Here is a 22,601-nt window from a genome sequence, read left to right on the forward strand (position 1 = left end):
GTCGTTGTCGTCTATTATCTGTACGGTCAGGGGTTCAATTCCCCAGCTCCTGCAGCGGTCAGATCCGCAGTCCAGGAAAAACAGCGAGAACAAAGTTCCTGAAGGACGACTGAAGCAGATTCATGTTGGGTGTGCCCGTCTGTAAATTCACATTGCGTTACAGCGTTGGGGGAGCAACTCCACACACACACACACACACACACACACACACACACATCACTGATCTGCCTCTTAATGCCTTTGTTACTACCTCTGAAGGCTGGACGGAGGTGGGATCACCTGTCCCCCCTGTTCAGATACGCCTCTCTAGTTTACTGTGTTTCAGGGAAGGGAAGTTCAGATGGCTTGTTCTCCGTCTGTCTCACACACACTCATAGGATAACACAGATAAGCGGGCGGTCTGCAGGTGCTGGAGGGTCATGTCAGCTCCGTTCTGCTGTGTCACCCTCCTTGTAGCGTCTATCTCATTTCACAAACTACAAAACCCTCCAATGAGAGACGGTTGTGTTCTGTTGTTTCAGAAAGCGACAGCGTGTTCTCACGGGGGTGTTGGTAGCAGGTTTTTTTCTTTTTAAGGAGGGGGGCGGACAGGTGGTGTGTGTGACCTTCTGATATGCACAGAAAGATAACGGACATTTTAAAAAACAGGCACAAACACACATTCACAGATTACATCTCGGGCAGCAGCTGAAGTCTTTTGGACTCCTGGGACTTTTTTTTAGACATCAGCTGCATCTGAAGCTCTTGTCTTCTTCTTCTTCTTCTTCTTCTTCTTCTGTTGTTTTTAAGACTCAAATATAATCAGCTAGACTGAAGCATGGCAGACAAAACGCTGATAGACGACCAGGTGGTTCAAATGCTTCATGGCCAAACCTCCAGCAACTTCACTGAGAGCAAACTTTCCTCAAAGTTATCGGATACATGAGCCTTGATTTGGGGGATTATTTGTGTTAAAGAGTTGTCTTTGGATATCTCCAGACTGGATGAATTCTTGCCCTGGGTTCAAAATAAGCTTCAGCATCAAGACTCAGGACAAGCAGCTGCAGAAAGCATACATTACTGCGCAGTATGCATCGAACAAAAGCTATCTTAGGGGCTATTTTATTATTAAGAAATCATTTAGAGCATGGTTAAAGTGATGTTTGCATGGATTTGTGTTTAACTCAGAAGGTGGCATTTGAGCTTCCAGAGAGCACCTTTGTCTGCCTCTTAAAAAGAGACATTGTTAGCGCTTCACTTGTCTCCATGACGACAGAAATGGCAAACTCAACACCTGATTCCCAGGAGCTCACCTGGGCTTCTCTCTCTCTCTCTCTCTCTCCCACTAACACAAACATGCAGATCATTTTTCTAATCGTCTCCTCCTCATGCATGCGAAAAGCAAAGTATATCGAGGTGAAATTAAGCAAAAACAAAATGTTGAATTCTTTATAAAATGACATTCCTGTTCTTAACTCTGGTAAAACTGCAGACATGTCATCATTAAGGTGTTTCCTTAACATTAAGAGTTCCTTTTTGAACAATGGCTCCTCCCTGAGCGCTAAATTATTCATGTGTCAACCTGAATGTTCCCACATTTCTAGGACATTTTAAAAATTAGGTCTTGAGTTCCTACATTTCACTTCAATTTAAGCCCTATCCTCCCACAAGATGTTTTGGAAGCACTTTATAGGAAGTTAATGAATGAATGACAACAATCATTACAAGAAAAAATAAAATATACCAAATTGGGAGAAAGGGGGATACAATCTAATACAAATTTATGAAAAAGGAAATGTGGGAACATAGGCACGCTCCCATGAACCTCTCACCAGTTTTCTTTCATGCTGGTTCTGGTTCAGCCAAAGCCCATAATCAATCAGCTGTGCATCGGTATGAACACTTCTAGTTTTGTCACACTTTATGTGAAGTAGAGTGAAACCAGAGGAGAGTGTTCAGTGCAGAGCCAGAGCCACGACGTGGTTAGCTTAGCTAAACCAGGGGAAACACCTTCTGTACCGTCTTCTGGTGTAGTCACAGAGGTGTTACAGGGACGAGACAGGATCAGCAGAGCCAGCAGAGGAGAACAACGCAGTGTGTGTGTGTGTGTGTGTGTGTGTGTGTGTGTGTGTGTGTGTGTGTGTGTGTGTGTGTGTGTGTGTGTGTGTGTGTGTGTGTGTGTGTGCACGTCTGACTGTGTGTGTATGTGGCGCTCCAGCTGCAACTGTGATGTAAACTATCTGATTACTTCATGGAATTACTTACTTCAATGAACACTTACCCACTTCTTAAAGGCTTTATATGTGATGTTTTGATCCAGCAGATGTCGCCCTTGAGCACCAGCATGAAACCAAAACAACTCACGCTGCATTGTTGTGTTAGCATGCTAATGCTAGCGATCTTTATTATGCTGGTATCTTCACACTGCATGTAAATTTACCTGAAATGAGCGTGATCTAGAAACACAGTTAAGCAGTGAGTACAGTATGTTATTCTTCTTTTCTCTAGTCCCTCAATTAAACAACTTTTATACACGAGGGGAGGAGTCAGCCGGCCGTCCCGGCGATGTAAACAAAGTGAAGATAGGACTCTGAAAACTCTGAAAACATCACAGACAGTGGGACTCGGGTGTTACACCCATTGTAGACAGTCATGACTCACAGAGTTATTTTCAGAGGAGATACTTGATTTCTACATTTAAGTGTGAAAGATCACATATAAAGACTTACCACTACACTATTGGCTGTCAAAATAGGACTAACTATCAGGTGAACACAGTCGGAGAGGGCTCAACAAAAGGAAAGGTTAGAGCCAACATAAGTTATTCCAAAAACACAAGTTAGCGAACTTTGCTAACATCTCCACCTCAGCCAGGCTAAAAAAAGAGTTCAATTTAATATCTTCTGTTTTTGTATTCACACATTTAAATTGAAACTTAAAACACACAGCACACTTCATTAGAATCCGAAGACTGACATAAGAGTCGTGGGAGGGGTCGATTCACATGTGACTGTTCTTCTTCATATGTGATTATGCATAAGCTATGCAAATAGGCCACTTGATGCCACTCGGCCGTATTGTTGGAGGTTAAATGGGGAAGCTGTGTGCTGAGGGACGGCGCAGATTAATACTGCTGTTCCCATCCTCCTCCCTCCGTCTGCCCCTCCTTCTTCCTCTCTCTTTCTCTTTTGAAAGACGAGGGGCAGAGTCAGTTCCTGTGTCATTGTTAGGGATCCATCTGCCCGGCCGCACACACACACACACACACACACACACACACACACACACACACACACACACACACACACACACACAAACACACACACACTTGCACATGTACACACACACACACACAAAGCTCCAGCAGCAATTAAACCTGTTTGACACACTTGACAGAGACGAGCTTTGGGCTGTGTGTCCGGCACGAGCCATCTGTGAGACAAACACACACACACACACACACTGGCATGTCATGTCATGCATGCGTGTGTGTGTGTGTGTGTGTGTGTGTGTGTGTGTGTGTGTGTGTGTGTGCGTGTGTCTGCTGCATTAAATAGATTTCATTGACTCAAATTCCCCCAGACCCCCCCTCTTATTTTATTTAGGCAAGCGAGCCCTCCTCCTCCTCCTCGTCTCCGGTGATGGACAGACGAGACACACACGTTTAGGGTGAGGACGGATGGATGGATGGATGTGTGTGTGGGTGGGTGGGTGCATGTAGAGGGAGGACAGGCTGGATGGATGGCAGATTGGGGAGCAGACCTTTCATTTATTGTGGCTCCCTGAAGTAGGACACCCAGCAGACAGAAAGAGAGACAGAGCAGCTGTAATTACTGGTGGCAGCAGCCCCCCCATCTGAAGATATTGTATTGATATTAGGCTGTTAAACAGGAGATTACCATGTGTGTGACTGGGGGTCCGGGTCAGTCTGGGTCTCCACTGTGTGCTTAAGAGGCTTGGGGGGGCAGGTGATGATGATGATGCCATTGTTCTTTTTATTTTTTTTTATCTGAAGTGCTCTACTTTCTGCTCCGGGTTACAGGAATAGAACAGAGAGAGAGAGAGAGAGAGAGAGAGCGAGGGATTAACAGGCTCATAGTTTAGACCAGCGTTTTTGGAAAGAGTTAATCAGCTTAAGCAGACTGTCATCCCAATTTTACATTTACGCAGAGCGAGGTGGAGAATGATTTTTAAAAATAGACAAAAGAAAATACAGACCATAAACCAGACCTGCAGAATCCAACCTGACGTGCAAAAGTACAAAAAAAGGTTCATTAGAACGGTTGAAGCCAAAAAGACACAAACACCAAAAACCAGAAGCTGCACAAACCACCATCCTTAATAAAGCAGGTGTAGAAATAGCACCGACTTAAATCTGATTCATACTCCTACTGCGACGAGTCTTTGCGGTAGTGTCCCATGCCGTCCTGAGCACTACACACTTGTGCATTGGTGGGTCTGCATAGCGCTGCAATACTCCACCTAAACACTAGTTAGCAGTGCGATTTCTACAATTCTACAATTCACTTGCGACATACAGAGTAAGTACAAGACAAGCAAGGATCTAGAAAAAAGGGAACAATGTCAGTAAGAGCAAACGATCAGCTTTGAGTCTGATTGGACACACAGGTGCTGACAGGAAGTGACCAGAGGCAAAGCACAACATTGAGGGCAGTTCTTGAGAGCTCTAATCAGTATAGAAACCATCTTATAAGTCATCGCTATCAAACAAAAACCATCGTCATTACCATCATCATCATCAATAATATGGAGACCATCATCATTAAGTTAGTAGGTATTCATGAAAGAGCTGGGTCTTTAGCTTTTTCTTAAAGGTGCAGAGGGACTCTGAAGATCCAATGGAGTTTGGAAGTTCATTCCACCACCGGGGGGCGACAGAGGAGAAGAGTCTAGTCAGCGTTTCTATACTTTTCTTGTTCTATTCTCTGCTTGTTCAGGAAAACCATGGTCACGTTGGTCGGTTTTGCGTGTCCTCAGAAATTCATGCTACACGTCCGTGAGATGCAATATGCATATAACCACTAGGGGCAGTGTAGAGCTGAAGGTGATGAGACCAGAAATTACAACATCGGAAACACCAGAGAGAGCCGCTACAGCAATGGAGGAAAGTTTAGAAGAAAAGTTAACAGATCAAGTCTGCAACTACTCGCACTATGATGCCTGCCAAAATAGCTGGCTCTCTACTTTGGTGTTTTACGCCGTCTGATTAATGTCCAGTAACACGCGTCTTACAAAGGCAATCATTTGAACATTTACGTTCAGGACGCAAGCGGTTGTCTTCGGTACGCTTGGTTCAAAAGTGAGAATATTTGAGTCCTAAAGGGACGTCTGTGTGATGTTAGGTAGCAGGTAGTGTGCACTATGACTTCTTCATTGGAGCAGCTGATGTGCTGCAGGAGGCCATAAAAAACGCCCTGAAAGCTGTGAAAGTGAGCGTACAGTGAAGCTGAGGGCTGTCAAACCAAAACAACGAGCTGAAAGGTTTTTGGATCACAGCAGCTCGAAACAGAAAGAATCTGGAAATCCTGAAAAATACATAAACCCAACGTCCCGTAAATCCATAATATCCATTTTAGCAGGTGTGTGATCTCCTGTGTGTGTGTGTGTGTGTGTGTGTGTGTGTGTGTGTGTGTGTGTGTGTGTGTGTGTGTGTGTGTGTGTGTGTGTGTGTGTGTGTGTGCAGTAATCCCTGTATTCTAAGCTTCCTAAATACATGTCTGCACCTCTCCATCATCCCTCAGCTCATGTTTAAGCTTCCATATCATTTACTATAAGTGTACCGATCTCGCTGCAGTCTGCGCTCACATTGTAAATGTTTTCTTTTCCTGAGAAACCATAGAAGAAGAAGAAAGGCTGGTTAAGAAAGGCTAGAGACTACTTTTCTTTTTCCACTGCCGTTTGGAGATAAAACAACTAATTATCATTTTATACTTTAGAGCATGGTTCTCAACTGGTCTAGCCTCAGGACCCACCAGAAACTTAGTGTTGTAATACTCAGAATCGGTCTCGAGACCACTAAAAATCAGCTTCAAACAGAGACTTGAAACTCGCCTGATTTGTGTATTCCACCATTGTTGTATTTGCTTTGCATGCAAGAGTGGAACATGAAGGATGTCTCCATGATCTCACCGTGCACTGACGACTTTATTTATTAAATTAAAAAGATGTTTGCACCAGATTCAGTGAGTCGCTCATTTCCATCTGTAGTCCCCCGTCAAAGTGAATATACTCAACTGAACAAAGGACACCTGACAACACTTTTAAAATGATCAGTTGTTAGTATGGAGGTAAATATCAGGAGGATAATAATACACACTGCATGATATAGGGCAGTAGTTCTCAACTGGTGGGGCTGGACCCCAAAAGTGGGTCGCAGAACTGTTCTCAGTGGGTCGTGAATGTGTGCCTGAGCAAAACAAAACAAGTCCATAAATTGATTCCAAACATATTTGTTTTGTTCCATTTCATCCCTCTGCGTCACATTGTTTGTACCGTCTGAGGTCAAAACTGCACAATTTGTCTTGAAATGATTCTGATTGGTTGAAAAAATATCACAAAGACTTTGGTCATGATTTGAAGTTGATGGTGGGTCCTGAGGCTGCACCGGTTGAGAAACACTGATATAAGAGACAATATGATACTCAGTAGCTACATGATAAAAGGGAACAAGATACTAAAGCAGGTGGTGCTTACTCGATAAAAACTTTATACGGCACAGGAGAAGGTGCAAGGTGAAGCACACAGTAATTACATTTAAAAGTAACCACGATGCGAGTGCAGGTTCTGCAGGTATAGGACCTATCCTGGATCAGTTCTGACTAGACTGAACGCACAAAATCCATTTTTATTTAACATCACTTGGGGAAAACTGAAAACTGTGTCACTTTTTAGATTGTGAGTGAGGCGGATTGATTCTCATTTGGCGCTATGGTGAGGAGGGAAACAGCCAAAACAGTGTCCAGAGTGAGGCTCTGTGATGTGCTTTAATATAGAGTCTGGATACAGTGGAGCTCTGTGTCACGAGGGTAATAAAAACCTGAGGCCGTGTTTGTTATGAGGATTAATTTCTTGTTTGGTTTGGGCTTTGTTGACAGTAGGAAAAATACAAAACATCAGCAGCTTATTATCCGTGTATAGCCTGTGTTATGTCACATCCCGATGTGGCTGGAGCAGCAGCCAGAAAGCTCGCAGTGACATACAGGCAGAGGCAGTGGGAGGGAGAGAGAGAGAGAGAGGATCTGAGTGGAAAACCACAGAATTTGTAACTTGTCTTCGGAGGCTGAAGTAATTTCCCTATTGGCTTTGAAATGCAGCGTTCTGCGCTTGCGCACAAGAGGCTCGGCAAAGCGGTGGGGCCGCTGGAAAAGAAAGAGGGGGGGATCAGGAGGTGACATCGCTTTTCTTTTATTAAAGAAACACAGCCCAATGGGTTTTTAGAATACTTTTATTTATAGGTTAAATCATTTTCATCTCAAAGAGGGGTGTGTTGTTTGGAATTTCTAAAAAACATCTGTGCGTATTTTTGGTGTGCCACACTTGGAGATGTTTAGTCCCCCCCCTCCCCCTCTGAGCAGCAGCTGAATGGTTCGTCCCAGTCGTTGTCAGCTGCAGCCAGCCTCCTCTTGTCAGTGCTCTTCTTAAAATGAAGCTGGCAAGCCGGCGGCACCTGCGGAGGAGAAGGAGAGGGGACTGAAATGTAGAGCTGGCTTCTACTTTTCCCTCCGTTGAAAAGAAGGACGCTTATATGTATATAAAGATATACATATACACACATATGAAGAGCCTATTAGTGATGTGGGAGGGAGCCGGTGCTTGCTGTGCACAGTCCGTGTATTTATTTCAGTCTGAAGCAGGAATTCAGATAGGACACTTTAGATAGATAGATAGACTAACTAGTGTTTTTCTTGTTTTTTTAAATAAAAAAAACACGTCGGGTTGTTTTTTTACGCCTTTTTTTTATTTACGCGTGGATCAAGATTGTCACGTTCAGCCACACACACGAAAGCAATGTACAACACAGTTTGGACGGCGGAGAAAGCCGGCGAGGAAGGAGACTGGAGGGAGACGATGATGCCCTACTCCACGGAGCTCATATTTTACCTGGAAATGGACCAACCACCAGGTAAGAAGGAAGGAGGCCCCGGATGAGGATGTGTTTTGGGGAGCAGTGGTGTTGTGGTGCGTAAAGAAGTGGGTTGGCTACTCTTTTTTATGTGGTGGCCAGTCCAGCAGAGGATAATCTGCCTCTGTTCTAAACAGTGACATGTAAGACTCCTTTTGTATATTTACTTCGTGCATATGAGACAATTAGGGACAGTCATCCCTTCACCAGCCGAGGGAAAAAAAACGCATCATACTACTGAATATTGTCATTCAATGGTGTGACTCAGAGGAGATCTAGAAGTGGGTATACCCTATGGAGACTGACACATAAGTGGGTATACTCTGTAAAACTGCACTAGACTGGGGAGGAAAGGAGAGCAGGGGAGGTGTAATGTTTGGATTCGTGACGGTAGAAATTTGGTGCACATCCTGCTGCTGCTGCTCAAACCTCCCCCGGCGGTGCTTAACGATATTTGGGTCGTCTTCCTCGAGGGATCTCTGATGTGTGTGTCTGCTCATTTCTGGTGATCATCCCCCCCTACTTTTTGGCAGCCCTTTTTGCATAAACCTTAAATTCTACATCGGCGTTGCATAATCCTCCACAGGGCAACTTTAAGCTGGAATGAAACGATTTTTGCGACATCTTGTGATTCAGTTTGGTTATTAAAACAGTTCCTATATCACCGGAGACAACCACATAAATACACCGAACTGCTTCCTCCGTGAGCTCTAAGTTGAACTCATTACAGGAGAAATGCGTCTTTGTGCGTGTCATGCCCGGGTTTTTTTTCCCCTGCTGCTGCTTGTGCACTCTCAGAATCATTCAGGAGACAATGGTCCCATGTAGACTGTGCTAAAAAGGAAGCTGGATTCCTCCTCTAACAAATCCGCTTTGAATGAGCTATGATACATGATCGGCAGACGTTTGACTCCCGGATGATTTTGGACCAAAAAAAAAAAATGCAAAAAAAAAAAACAACGCAGTTTGTCGTAGCCGATTTGGCACATTTTCACCAACATCTTAGTCCGTGCACTCACATGCACATTTGAATCAGGTACAACTCCTGAAATGAGAGTCACATTGAAACGGCTTCGTCCAGACAGGAGCTCCGGTGCCGACAGCAGGAGGAGGGGGGGGGGGGCAGTGAGCAGAAGAGGGACCGGGGGATAATAAACCAAACCGGGTTTCATAATCATAACATCCCCTCTCTGACACGCATCTAGAACTCCCTGCGCCCCTGTGTGACCGACTGTCTCCCACAGTTGGACATGTTTCATTCATTCGTTCGCTCATTCATTCCTTGCTCGGCGATTGTGCCTGTGTCATTTGACTCCCCCCCACCCCCCTCTTCTCCACCCCCCCCCCCCCCCCCCCCCCCCCCTGCGCTGAATGGCTCGTGGCGCAGATGTGGGACGTTGTGTTGTTTCCAGGAGGGCGCTGTTGAATGCACTTTGCCCGGTAGCTCTGTCCCTTCTTTCTATCTATTGAGATGAAGTGTAGATTCTGAGAGTGCAGCATTGTGTCTTTAGGCTGCACAGAGGATGCATAACAACAAACCAGTATGGGGTAAAGAAATGCACAGAGAAACACTTTTAAGATGACATTGATTTAAAAAAAAAAAAGTGAAGGTGAAAAAAAAGTTTGCAGAACATTTTTATTCCAGCTGAATGCATCACTTCATTTTTGTCTTATTTCTTGCACCCTGAAGTTTCAGCGTGGATTCTTTATTTTAAAGCATACTGAAGTGGACTGGTGCAATATCTCCAGCCTCTTTCTGCTCCTTTAAAGTTAACACCTCCTCTTCTTTTTTTCCCCTCCTGACTGAACGCGGGAGAGGAATTGATTCTTTCTTTCTTCCTCTCTCATTGTGTCGGAGTGAATGGATGCTAGTGCTCCTTCTACACAGCTGTAGAGATGTAAAGGCATCGCACTGCTGCTCATTCACACACTTTGACCTGTACCTGTTATAGCATCCAGAGGGAGACGGTTTAGATACATGCATGATGCACAGATGGAGTCACTGTCATAAAACAGCACGCTCATGCCAGGCACTGAAAAACACAGAAATGTACAAAAAGGTGCATTTTTAAGTTATGCAACATCCAAGCATCCTGAGTGTGCAGGCGCACTATTTTTTCCGCTCATACCTGCAGTGTGTGTGTATGTATGTATGTGTGTGTGTGTGTGCACCTCGTCCCATTGTCAGTCAAATGAGCTAAACCTATCACACGTCACCTTTTTGTCTCACACCGATATGTCGCTGATGGTCCCGCTCGTCTTTTGTCTCACCCTCAGTGAGCGTGTGTGTGTCTTTGTCTTAACATGCCTGACATGTAATCTAAAGAGCTGCGGAGGCGCTGACACAGAGGAGAGAGAGAGAGAGAGAGAGGAGGGAGGCGAAGTGGCCGGAGGAGCCGGAGGAGAGATGACAAAGGGGGGGTTGAGGGAGAGCAGGGAGAATAGAAGACGAGCGTCCTGCAGATGTTCATTAGAATATTTATTACTCTGAAATTGAAACGTGCGAGTGTCAGTGACAGCTATAGTGTGAGTGTGTGTGAGTGTGTGTGTGTGTGTGTGTGTGTGTGTGTGTGTGTGTGTGTGTGTAAAGGCAAGTGTCTGCGTTACCTTTGTGTGCAGGGTGATCAGCATAGGTGGAGTGCTACTGCTACCCCCCTCCCCCCCCTTGCTGCTGGTAACTTTGTGCACTTTGTGTGGATAAGAGTTTGTCTTTCAGGGGAAATTCATTGAGACGTTTTTAGTTCATTCACAGCAAATCTCACGAGCTGCACGTGAATATTCACACCTATAGAAAGCATGAATAAAAAGATGAAGAAGCTTGAAAAATCATGTCTGCGTTATATTTTGTGAAGATTAGAAAGAATGCACGCTGCACTGTTATGTAACACTGAGGAGAACAATAAGAGAAGAGGAGATGTGCATTTTCCTTCATGAGCAATCACCTCAAACCGGTTCGATTCCATCCAGTTCATCTTTCAGTGATTATAGAAACATTTCCGTCCAGATTCTTTGTTTTTTTGGCATCAAATTCCAACATGAAGCTGCAGATCTGTGTCAGTAATTTGTCTCAGATTGCAGTATTGTTATTTTTGTCTGTATGAGTATCGTCGTGATTAATATTGTGATCAATCATCCAGCCTCGCGTTGGTCTAACCGAGGACATGATTATAATAGATTCTTCTGCATGAATGCACTTATCCTGCAGAGAGAGAAAATTACACCAGAGAACTTGATTTTTTTTTTTTTTTTAATGTAATCAAGTGTTGGATGATTTCTTTTAGAAACGCTCTGCTGGTACTGTGTCTGCACTAAATGAAGCAGCATGCCGTGCAGACCTGTGGCTTCATCTGTGCACACGCAGCGGAGAAGTCAAAGCCTTCTTTACATCATCATCATCATCATCATCATCATCATCATCATCTGCAGGATCAGATCGACATGTGGCCCATCAGAGTCTGTGCATAATGCCCGTATGTGACGCTCAGTGATGAAGGATCTGACTCTCAACATGAACCTGAACATCTTCCAAACCAGTTTAGATATCACCCAGTATGAATCACACCTTGTTCCAGTGCTTCCACCTCCTGCTCTGTTTACTTCAAACCTTCTGAATAATGAACACGGATCTTCTGACTCGATGATTCAATCATTGCATCTCTCTTTTTTTTTTTTATTGAGACAAAATAGCCGTGACATATCGTCGAGGTTTTCCTCTAAAGATCAGATGAAGATGTTCAAAGAACTCTTTATTGGCTGCATGAAATATCTGATTTTCAGGGGGAAATGTTGACTTTTTAAAGTTTTATTTGGACTTGATTCTTGCTGATGTGATGTAGATTCGTTTACTGACAGCTGAGTCGTGTTTGTTTGGAGCTTCTGAAAATCCGAATTTTGCAGACATCCACTTTGACTTTAATTTGCTATTTTCTGACTTTTATCCACCTGCATGAATCTGTTCTTTAGAACTGAGAGGTTGAGAAACAGCAGCAGGTTTTCAGAGTTGAGTTTGGTGTTGAAAAGGAGCGTTCACAGGAGACGACCTGTTGATTCAGTGCTCGATGCTTCGCTGCTGTGAGTGTGTGTGTGGTGTCCCAGAAGGAATGGATATACCATTAGGTAACTCCACCTCCCTCTTCTGTTCCCTTTCTTTCTTTCTTTCGCTCCTAAACGCCCCCCCTTTTCCCTCCCCTCCCCTCCTCCCCTGCCTCCTGATTGGCCGAGTGGGCGGGCCTCCGTGCAGGGATTAGTCGGCTCGTCGTCTGTCTTGTAGGATCAGCCTCGCTCGCTCTTTCCTTCAGTCTGAGCCTAGAGCCTAGAGCAGGAGGAGGAGGTGGTGGTGGAGGAGGATGTAGAGGAGGAGAGAAAGAGAGCGAGAGATACAGAGAGAGAGAGTGTGGATGAGAGAGAGAGAGAGAGAGAGAGAAAGAAAGAGGAGGAGGGAAACAGCTGAGAGACGAGTGGCAGCATGCAGCTTACAGAGATGGTGGAGGACGGTAAGAGACTCTTTCATGTGTTTCTCTTTGTGTTTTGTTTCTGCTTCTTTTCTCAGTCGCTCAGCTGACTTCTTCCTGCAACTGTCTCTTTGCATTTCGTCACATTTCCTTTTATTTTCTTACAGTTCTTTTTGTTGGTCTATTCTGTTTTTTATTTCTGCCAAAAACTTTTGACAGTGTGCGTTAGTCTTTGTCGCTTTTGATTAGGGAAGTCTCCCTAAAGACTGCTTCTCATCATTGTGCATAGATAGATTCTATATTTTCAGATTTCAGACCATCCTTAGGACAAAAAAATAGAATATTCAGAAATTTTATTTTGACTTTTTCTGACACTTCACAGACTAAATCGATAATTTGAGATGTCAGCAGCCCTGAAGTTAAAACAATCTGGATATGAAAACTAAATAAATGTAGCTGTCGAGTTTCTCCACTTGCGTGAAGTGTGTGTGCGCGTGTGTGTGCGATCACACAGCCGTGACGCTGACACACACCCCCACATGCTGCCCGATGCTGCACGCACACACCACCTGCAGCTCTGCACTGTGTCCAGATGTGAAGTTGTGGAAAAGAAACAGACTGAGAGCAGATGTGTGCAGAACACTTAATGCATGCCATGTGTACATTTCTGCAGTGTGTGCAGTTTATTTTTTATTTTTTGCACCGCACGTTTGTGTGTGCGTGTGCGTGTGTGTGTGTGTGTGTGTGTGTGTGTGTGTGTGTGTGTGCAAACTTTCTGCAGTTGAAGATCTTTGTTGAAGTCCAGGAATTAGACCGTGTCGCTGATCAGCTGTGTGTGTGCTCAAACGATCTTTGAGGCTCGTATCGATTCTTTGTGTGTTTGTCAAGTGTGAGTGTTTATTGTGTGTGTGTCAGTCCGTGCTGATAGTCATTGTTCAGGAGAGCTGTGGGCTTCTGCCTGCATGTGTGATGACAAGTGATATCGCTGTGTGTGTGTGTGTATATGTGTGTGTATATGTGTATATGTGTGTGTATGTGTGTGTGTGTATATGTATGTGTGTGTGTGTAGCTGAGCGCTGCTCCTTTGTCTGCTGAGGGGGGAGGGGGGGGGAGAAGGGGAGGGAGGGAGGCTGCGCTGATGGTCCCCTTTGTTCAGCGTCCGCTCTTTCTCTCTCTCGCTGGCTGATATTTTACAGATTTAGAGCAGTGTCAAAGTGTAAAATGAATATTTGTGATCTGTTCTGACATTTCCCGATCGTGTCCTTTGGGGTCGGACTGTTGTCATCGCTGAATTTGACTCGTTTTCTTTTAAAAGAGCAGACTTATCACAAGTATCGATCCGTGTGTGTGTGTGTGTGGGGGGGGGGGTTGGCTTCGTAGATGCTGCAGGAGTCACTGACACGGTTTGATTTAATGCTTCTAGTTTCTACTGGACCTTTTGCAACAAAGGACTCTGTGTGTGTGTGTGTGTGTGTGTGTGTGTGTGTGTGTGAGCGCGCGTGTGTTGGTCATGTTCATTGTCCTGCAACAGGAGCTCGGAGGAAAACTCCTCTCCTCTGAACTCTGTCACTCATCAGCTGTTCATTCTTCATTGTTCGGATTTGCTGCTTTTTTTATTGTCATTGTAAATTTCATATTTCTTGTTTTCTTTTGAAGAGTTTCTTAAATGCATTTTCACTTAATGTGTGTCCTGTAGCTCCATGGTGACACACACACACACACACACACCTATTGTCCTTTTTAATGCTACTTTTCCATTGTGTTGTTCAGGATGTGCAGGTGCATCATGACAGCTCAGTAGTTTGGACTGATTCTTTGTTTATTGTTTTTTACTTATTCTTTAGCTTTCCTTCATTTTCTCTCAATATTGCAAAAGTTTTTATTTTTTAATTTCAAGTAATCTCTTCCCATCTTGAGTTGTGGCACGAGGAAATGTGTGTGTGCAAAAGAGAGAGAGAGAGAGAGAGAGAGTATAAAGTGCTGACGGAGGAGAACAGTGCAGCTGCACAATGACAGCTCCGGCTGCAGTCACAAACTGACGGCTGTGATGAGAAGGAGGGAGGAGAGAGAGTGAGCGAGGGAGGGAGGGAGATAAAGATTGAGGGAGGAAAACAAGGGGAGAACAAAGGGAGGAGGGTGAGGAAGAGGAGCTGTCACTGTGTAAACACACACACATCTAAAACTGAAACTCATCAGCTGTGTTTGTGTTTTTAGGGAAATGAGAAATCTTTTCGACAGTCGACGAGTTCTTCTCTGCACGTGTTTACAGCTTCTGTTGTTGCACGTTCAGATTGTGTTTTTCACCAACGCACCACGTCCTCACAAACATGATGACATGATGACAAAGAGGAGTCACAGGGAAAGTTTCAAGTTGAGTTTATTTTGTGCAGAAACCTTAACATTTTTTTTGAAGAAACTTAATTATTGGCTTTAGAAATCTGTGTTACTCTTGAGTATTGCATTTCTTTGACGTCAGTGGACTGGAGCACATGACTCTGAAGGTGCAGAGGACTAACGTTTGGATGAGTCTCCTTTGACTCTGAGGAAGAAGAAATGTGAGGAGAAACTTACTTTAAGTGCTTCCTGTTCTTCTTCTCTTTGTTTGGATTCTCCCCGTGAGAAGGCGTGCATTGAAATGTTTCTGATGTCTGAGGAGGTCGATCTCTGAGAGCGACAGCCTCCTTCAGCACTATGGTTACCTTCTACTTTGAGAGTGGTACTTTTAAACGATGATGAAAAGAATACAAACTCATGATAGATATTAAATGAGCAGATCGTCACAGCCCAGCAGAATCACAAATCTCACCTTCTCAGTGAGCTTTAGGCCCCCTAGTGGCTGCAGGGCCACGAGCATCCTCATGGTTAGATGTCCCCTCAGTTAAACAGTGCAACTGTTTTTTTGTTTTTTTTCTGTAGGTATTCATACTATTCATACATATTCATATTCAAGCTTCGTCTACTGCCCCCTAGTGGCGGTAAAATATATAAATAACAGCTTTAACTGTACATGTTAGTCAAGAAACAGTTTTATAAAGAAGGAGAACATCTGGTGGATTTGTGACAGTGACTCTCTGGAGCACTGAAGCCCTGAATAAAAGAGTCACGCTAATGTTTGACTGACCATGGTACTTCTTTCCCGGTGCATTGTGGGAGTTCCCCTGTCCCTCTTTGTCATCCGTACGTGTGTTTTAGGGTGAGGCCAGAATGCTCCTGGACGCTCCCAGCTGCTCATACATGAAAGAAAAAGCGTCTCCGGTGGCATTTCAGGGGACTTTCATTTGCAGTGTACTTTCCCTTTTAAAATGACGGCTTCCACATCAAATCTATGTGTGTGTGTGTGTGTGTGTGTGTGTGTGTGTATGTGACTTCTGTGTGTGTGTGTGTGTGTGTGACTTCTGTGTGTGTGTGTGTGAGAGAGAGAGTGTGTAACTGATTTATGATGTAGGAGCTCTGCAGTAATTATACTGCTGTTCTGTAAACTGGTCCAGATGTGTCTGGAGACTTGTAAACCTTGGTCTGCTTCGATGTGTGTGTGTGTGTGTGTGTGTGTGTGTGTGTGTGTGTGTGTGTGTGTGTGTGTGTGTGTGTGTGCTGTTTTGCACAGACAACAATAGAAGAAAACAGCAGAGCTTCTGCCTGTAAGCCTAACTCTTAATAAAGTGTCTCGAGACGTACAAAAAAACAAAAGATTAGACGCTGTTCTCTCGCTGTTTGTTGTTAGAAAGTTTTCTGAGTGCCTTCAGCAACGACATCATCTGCTCCGCTTCTCATCACACGTCGAGGAATAGGTGCTCCTAAAAATCCCTGTTAACATTCAACGATGGAAGCTGAACTTTTAAAATATTCAACAACGTCTAAAAACATAAAGCAGCACAAGAACTCTGAGTGTAAAACATTCAAAAATACAGATTTTAGTCAGAACGTGTGTTACTGTTTTCTGGGTGCTTCAGTCAGTAAAGTAACCCAGAGCAGAACCAGAGGCTTAAAGTCGTGTTCCTGAAAACTTTCTAACATTTTTTACCGCATATAAAAAAAAGATTGGTAAGAACGAGAAGTTTGTCTTTGGCAGCTCAGGGGAGGATGAGTTCAAAGACATGAGAAAAAGTATGAAAACAAGAGCGCTGTCAGGAATAACAAACTTCCACATCCCTCTTCAGGACGGTCTTTCTCCTACAGGCGGAGAAAACTTTCACTCTGTGTTTGTGTGTCTGTGTAAAAAAAAAAAGCAGTTTTGAAGTAATATTATGGTCAAAGACATCCCAAGTAAACTGGGTATTACATTTTTAAAATGACCTGAAAGACAATAGTCCCCACTATTGCAGTATAGACACATAGTCCCCTCCATGTAAGGTGTGTGTGTGTGTGTGTGTGTGTGTGTGTGTGTGTGTGTGTGTGTGTGTGTGTGTGTGTGTGTGTGTGTGTGTGTGTGTGTGTGTGTGTGTGTGTGTGTGTGTGTGTGTGTGTGTGTGTGTGTGTGTGTGTGTGTGTGTGTGTGTGTGTGTGTGTGGCTCACAGACTAATTACTGAGATGATGTATGGCCTGTGTTTGTCATGCTACTGTTTGCCTGTGTGATTAATAACAATACGGTCACCCACTGCACGGCGGCTGTTTTTGTGTGGAGATATAGATGCAGTGTCCTCGTGCTGATTTGCATAAAGAGTACGTGTGCATGTTTGGAATTAATGTTTTTTGAAAAAAAATGTTTCCATCAGTCGTTGAGTTTAAACTCATCGTGTTGTGAAAAGGATTTCCCCGCTCTTCATCTGCAGCCTTGAAAGTGTCGTCGTAGAGCTGAAATGTACTCGTTTGTTCATAAACAACATTTTTTAAACAGTTGTTTTCTCTCTGGTCTTTTTTTTTAGCTCTTCCTCCAAAGCCAGCGAAGCCCCAGCAGCCCTCGTCAGTCGGGACTGGAGGGGGCAGCAGCAACGGAGCGAAAGATGGAGGAGCGGGAGGTTCACTGCAGGAGGCCGAGTGGTACTGGGGCGACATATCCAGGTAACAAACGCATGTCAATCAAAGAATGGTTATTTACATTTGAAACCCCGCCCATTTTTTTTTCTTAATCACCTTGTGCGTACGTTTTGTAAATTCTCCATAGACTGCTTCAGCCTGCAGCCATGAAACCGGCTGTAAGGGCTGAAAACCAAACTATTCATGATCTAATAATGAGCTAATTTTGCTGCTTTCATCTCTTCTTTGCCACCAGACTCCATTGATAAAAACAGATATTTTAACTTGCAGGACGCATCACTTTCTGGTCGTCTTCTTCGGATATCAGGTCACTTTTTGTGTGTTTTTGTGTGTTAGGTGACTAATGATTTGGACCCAAAATAACCCTTCACACCTCTTTAATCACAAAAAACACAGAAAAACTAAAAGGTAGAAACTTGCAAATCTCATGGATCCGTTTTTTAAATGTCTGTTTTTATCGATGGAGTCTGGCAGCTTTGAAGAGAGGAAGTCTTCTGGTTGAAAAAGTTTACCTTAAGGTTTACGTCGCAGCTGTTTTCAGCCTTTAACCAGACGAGTCGACACAATAAAGTTTTTGTTCTTGCATCGTCCTCATATCTCTTTTCAAATCTGTACTTTCTGTGTGTAAATCTGAAGAAGGTGATGATGTTGACACTGCCTCACCTACCTGCATGTTAGCTCTCAGTCCACACACAGACAGACAATAACCACACCTACTGTGCAGACAGCCAGTCTACCACCTTCAACACACACACCCCCCCACACACACACACACACACACACCCCCACACACACACACACACACACACACACACACACACACACACACACACACAGCTGATATGGGCTCAGACCCGTCCATCCAGTTGGTTTATTATCAGAGGCAGAGTAATAAAATGACTCTGTTGCTCAGCTCGCTCTTTTCTGCTCGTCTCTCTTCAGGGAGGAGGTGAACGATAAGCTCAGAGACATGCCCGACGGGACCTTCCTGGTTCGGGACGCTTCCACCAAGATGCAGGGTGACTACACGCTCACACTGAGGTACAATCTATAAAATGTTTCAGTTTGAATCAGAGAGCCGGGGTGTAGCGTGTTTAAAAACCACAGCGGGGGAGGGGGGTGCAAGATTACTCCTCCTGCTCCACTTTAACGCAGCCGTGCCTCCAGTTAACTTCAGATGGAGGGGGAATCATGTGTTGAGGGGCGTTTTGCCTACGCAGCATCCCGCTAAATTGGAGCAAATCGCCCACTGCCCTGGAAATAAAACGCTTGAAGGGGAACGGGAGCCCAGAATAGAAGCTGATAAAATGTGAATACTAAGAAGTCACTGTAGAAGTTTGAATGTGGTGCAGATTGAGTGCTGATCCTCTTTTTTTTTTTCTTCTGTTGATTTTCAGGAAAGGGGGCAACAACAAGCTGATAAAGATTTACCACCGGGACGGGAAGTACGGATTCTCGGACCCGCTGACGTTCGGCTCGGTGGTGGAGCTCATCAGCCACTACAGACACGAGTCTCTGGCTCAGTACAACACCAAGCTGGACGTCAAACTCATGTACCCCATCTCCCGCTTCCAACAGGTACACAAAACATTTAGACAAGACACACCCTCTCTGATTGTTGAGACTTTTATTTTGAAGGGCAAAAAGGCTCATTTTAAGGACAGGAAGCAGATTGTTATAGACAACTAAGGATTTTTAAAACATGTGAGCAGATTTAAAAAGTGAACAGAATCATTCAGGCGTCTGCATTAAACTCTAAATATCCGGAGGGATACGTGGACATCCCCCTCTGCTTTTAGTCCGGGGACTTTCCTTCCGTGGTTTGGGGCGTGGCCTCCTGGTTTAAAAGTCTTAACACAGCGCTTTCCCAAACTCTGAGGGTGCAAAGAAAAGACAAACCCGAGGGGTCAACAAACCACAAAAGGGTTTTTCAATCTGTGGGCTCAACGCTGAAAAATGTAACCGTGCCCTTTCAAAATAAAGCATCCTACTTGGATACTTAAATAAAAAGTAGTCTGCTGTGTTAAAAAAAGCTGCACGTTATTACATCTGAGGAACTAGAAGGAGCAAATGTTTGACATTTCTGCTTAAAGAAATCAAAACTATGCATGCACTTTCAAAATATTTGGAGAAAGCTTTTCTTTCTGCGGTGAAGAATTTAAAAAAAGATGTTGAACTCTTCTCTCTACAAACGGAGAGATGCATCACTTCAGTCTATTCTGCAAACTTCACTTCATGCTTCAGACGACCGTAATCTCTTCTGCTGTTTGAACATCTCAGGTCATTCAGTGAATCAAATGAGACAACAACCAAAGTAGGAGAAAGAATTACAAAATAAAAGTCCCAAGTTTGCAAAGCAGCTCAGGATCAAACTCCCTCTTCCTAATCGTTCTTTTGGTCGACCCTACTCGCCGCCTAGTTTCCTCTTTAACCCCCGTCCTGGTGGCTCACTCTGAAGTGTTTCCACTCCCAAACTGCAGCACCAGCAAGATCCCCGACCTGCTGAAATATTGCACACATCTGCGGGCCCCGCTGTTGCATTTATTCCCTCGTCCCCTCCGCTCGCTTTTTTTTGTTGCCGGGGCGAGTCATTACTCGGAGCTAAGCAATACATCCAAAGCAGGTACACCTTGCCCTGCAAACCGGGGCATTGTGGGTGGTTTATTAATGAGCCTGTTCAGGAGTTCCCCCCCCCCCTTAGTAAGCAGAATCCGGGGTGAAGGGAGCAAACATGCAAAATGCTCTTCTGCCTCCGTCCTTGATTACTGTTCTTTCTCCTACATCCTGCAGCCTTTTTCCTCCCCTCCCCTCCCCTCCCCCGCCCTAAGCTGTCTTCACACTCTCTCTAATGCGTTGAATGTCTCCTCAGGACCAGCTTGTAAAGGAGGACAACATCGATGCTGTGGGGAAGAAGCTGCAGGAATACCACAATCAGTACCAGGAGAAGAGCAAAGAGTATGACCGACTGTATGAGGAGTACACCAAGACGTCTCAGGTACGTCAAGATTTCCACTTCCTTACTGCGGTGGTTATGGTTTTAAAAAGAGAAAATGAACATTTCTCGCCCCCATCCGCTAAACTCCTTTCTCCCCCCCCCCCCCGTCCCCGTCCCTCAGGAGATCCAGATGAAGCGGACGGCCATCGAAGCCTTCAACGAGACCATCAAGATCTTCGAGGAGCAGTGCCACACGCAGGAGCGCTACAGCAAGGACTACATCGAGCGCTTCCGACGCGAGGGCAACGACAAGGAGATCGAGCGCATCATGATGAACTACGAGAAGCTCAAGTCTCGGCTCGGAGAGATCCACGACAGCAAGGTGCGGCTGGAGCAGGACCTGAAGACGCAAGCCATGGACAACCGCGAGACGGACAAGAAGATGAACAGCCTGAAGCCTGACCTCATACAGCTGCGCAAGATCAGGGACCAGTACCTAGTGTGAGTACTCCAGGACTTGTGGGGACGCGGAGTGGGAGGAGTCTGAGAACACAGATCGCTAACAAGACAGAAATGCATTAATCAGACATGGTGGAAGCTGTCTCTCTGATGAACTATGAACTCTGTGACCCGGGGCGTTAAATTAGATACGAGGAAACATGTTTAACTAATAACTGAACCGCTGCCTTTCCCAGAGATGAAGAAGATTCATTTAAAGACATTCAAACTGCAAAAGTTAAAGAAAAAACGTCTTTATAACAAACCATGATGAATTGTCTGATGGTCATTTCTGTCTTCCCTCTTAAAACTCTCAAATAATCTTCAAAATTTTAACAAAATCCAACTAATTCAGGTTTTCCTTCAGTTTAAACTTGAAGCCAATTGTTTCAAATTTCAGCTCTTTAAGATTTCTTCATATCTGGTTAAAAAAAAAAAAAAGAGTTCTGCAGCACTGATGGTGATGGAAGATATATATCGGTGTAGCTAAGACACAAACAAGAGTCAAAGAAAGTTGAATTCAATCCTAAAATATTCTTTTCAAGTCTCAGAAGTGACTGTGGATTCATGTTCAGTTTCCTTATTTCAGGATCAAACCGCAGGTCTCTCCTGACGAGCGGCAGCACTTTCAGAATTTCCCAGAGCCGAAAGTGAAAATAGCACAAAACTTAAAAACCTTCTCATTATCTTGTGACTAGTCATGTTCTTCTCGGGATTCCCCCCCACCACCACCACCACCCCCCATCACTCTGACTGTCACGCTGCTCCATTAGAAACTTGTGTTTCCTCTTCCTCCTGACCCTTCAGACGTTTGTCACTTAATTTGATTTCTGCTGTGAATGAAAGGAGTCTTTTTTTTTTTTTAAGTGATTCCTGGTTGTTACTAACGGTCTCTCTGTCTTTTCCTCTTTCTCTGTAGCTGGCTCAATCACAAAGGAGTTCGACAGAAACGAATTAACGACTGGCTGGGAATCAAGAACGAGAACACTGACGAGTGAGTTCTGACTCCTGAGAGGGGTTTTGTTTTTCTTCTTGTGGTTAAAGATTAAGAAAATGGGGTCACACATCTGTGACCAGCATTGTGTAACTGTGTGTGTGTGTGTGTGTGTGTGTTTGTGTGTGCAGAGGCTACTTTGTCACAGAGGAGGACGAGAACTTGCCTCACTACGACGAGAAGAGCTGGTTCGTCGGCGACCTGAACAGGACGCAGTCGGAGGAGCTGCTCATCGGGAAGCCGGACGGAGCGTTCCTCATCAGAGAGAGCAGCAAAAAGGGCTGCTACGCCTGCTCTGTAGTGTGAGTACCAACACCACCCCATCTCAGTCCAGTCCGTCTGATTATCAAAACCAGTTCCCCTTTTTTCTTTTGGGGTGTATTTTTTGGGATGTTATTTATGTCGGCTCCTTTATTTATTTTATTTTCCTCATCCCTCCCCTTGTTTCTTATAGTTGTTTTCAAAATACATATGATGTTATAATGCTGATCCAAACACAGACTGTATAAAACATGGACGTAGCCTCAGTGACATCACCTGCTGGTTTCTAAAAAAGCCTTTTTAAGCGATTTTTTTTAAAGATTTATTTTTGGGCTTTTTGTGCCTTTAATGTAGAGATAGGACAG

At 44.4% G+C, this 22,601-nt stretch overlaps 1 protein-coding gene across 2 annotated transcripts in view; it reads left to right on the forward strand.

Moving 5' to 3' along the window:
• Positions 1-22,601, forward strand: part of pik3r3b (phosphoinositide-3-kinase, regulatory subunit 3b (gamma)) — a 219,129-nt gene that overhangs the window by 187,758 nt on the left and 8,770 nt on the right. For both annotated transcript variants that reach the window (XM_065955558.1, XM_065955559.1), the window contains exons 8-14: positions 17,437-17,572; positions 18,491-18,589; positions 18,946-19,126; positions 20,418-20,543; positions 20,665-20,984; positions 21,901-21,975; positions 22,107-22,277. In XM_065955558.1, the coding sequence (XP_065811630.1) occupies positions 17,437-17,572; positions 18,491-18,589; positions 18,946-19,126; positions 20,418-20,543; positions 20,665-20,984; positions 21,901-21,975; positions 22,107-22,277 (1,108 nt within the window). The remainder of the gene's footprint in view (positions 1-17,436; positions 17,573-18,490; positions 18,590-18,945; positions 19,127-20,417; positions 20,544-20,664; positions 20,985-21,900; positions 21,976-22,106; positions 22,278-22,601) is intronic.

This window comes from Labrus bergylta, chromosome 6 (assembly GCF_963930695.1).
Source record: "Labrus bergylta chromosome 6, fLabBer1.1, whole genome shotgun sequence".
Lineage (NCBI taxonomy): Eukaryota > Metazoa > Chordata > Actinopteri > Labriformes > Labridae > Labrus > Labrus bergylta.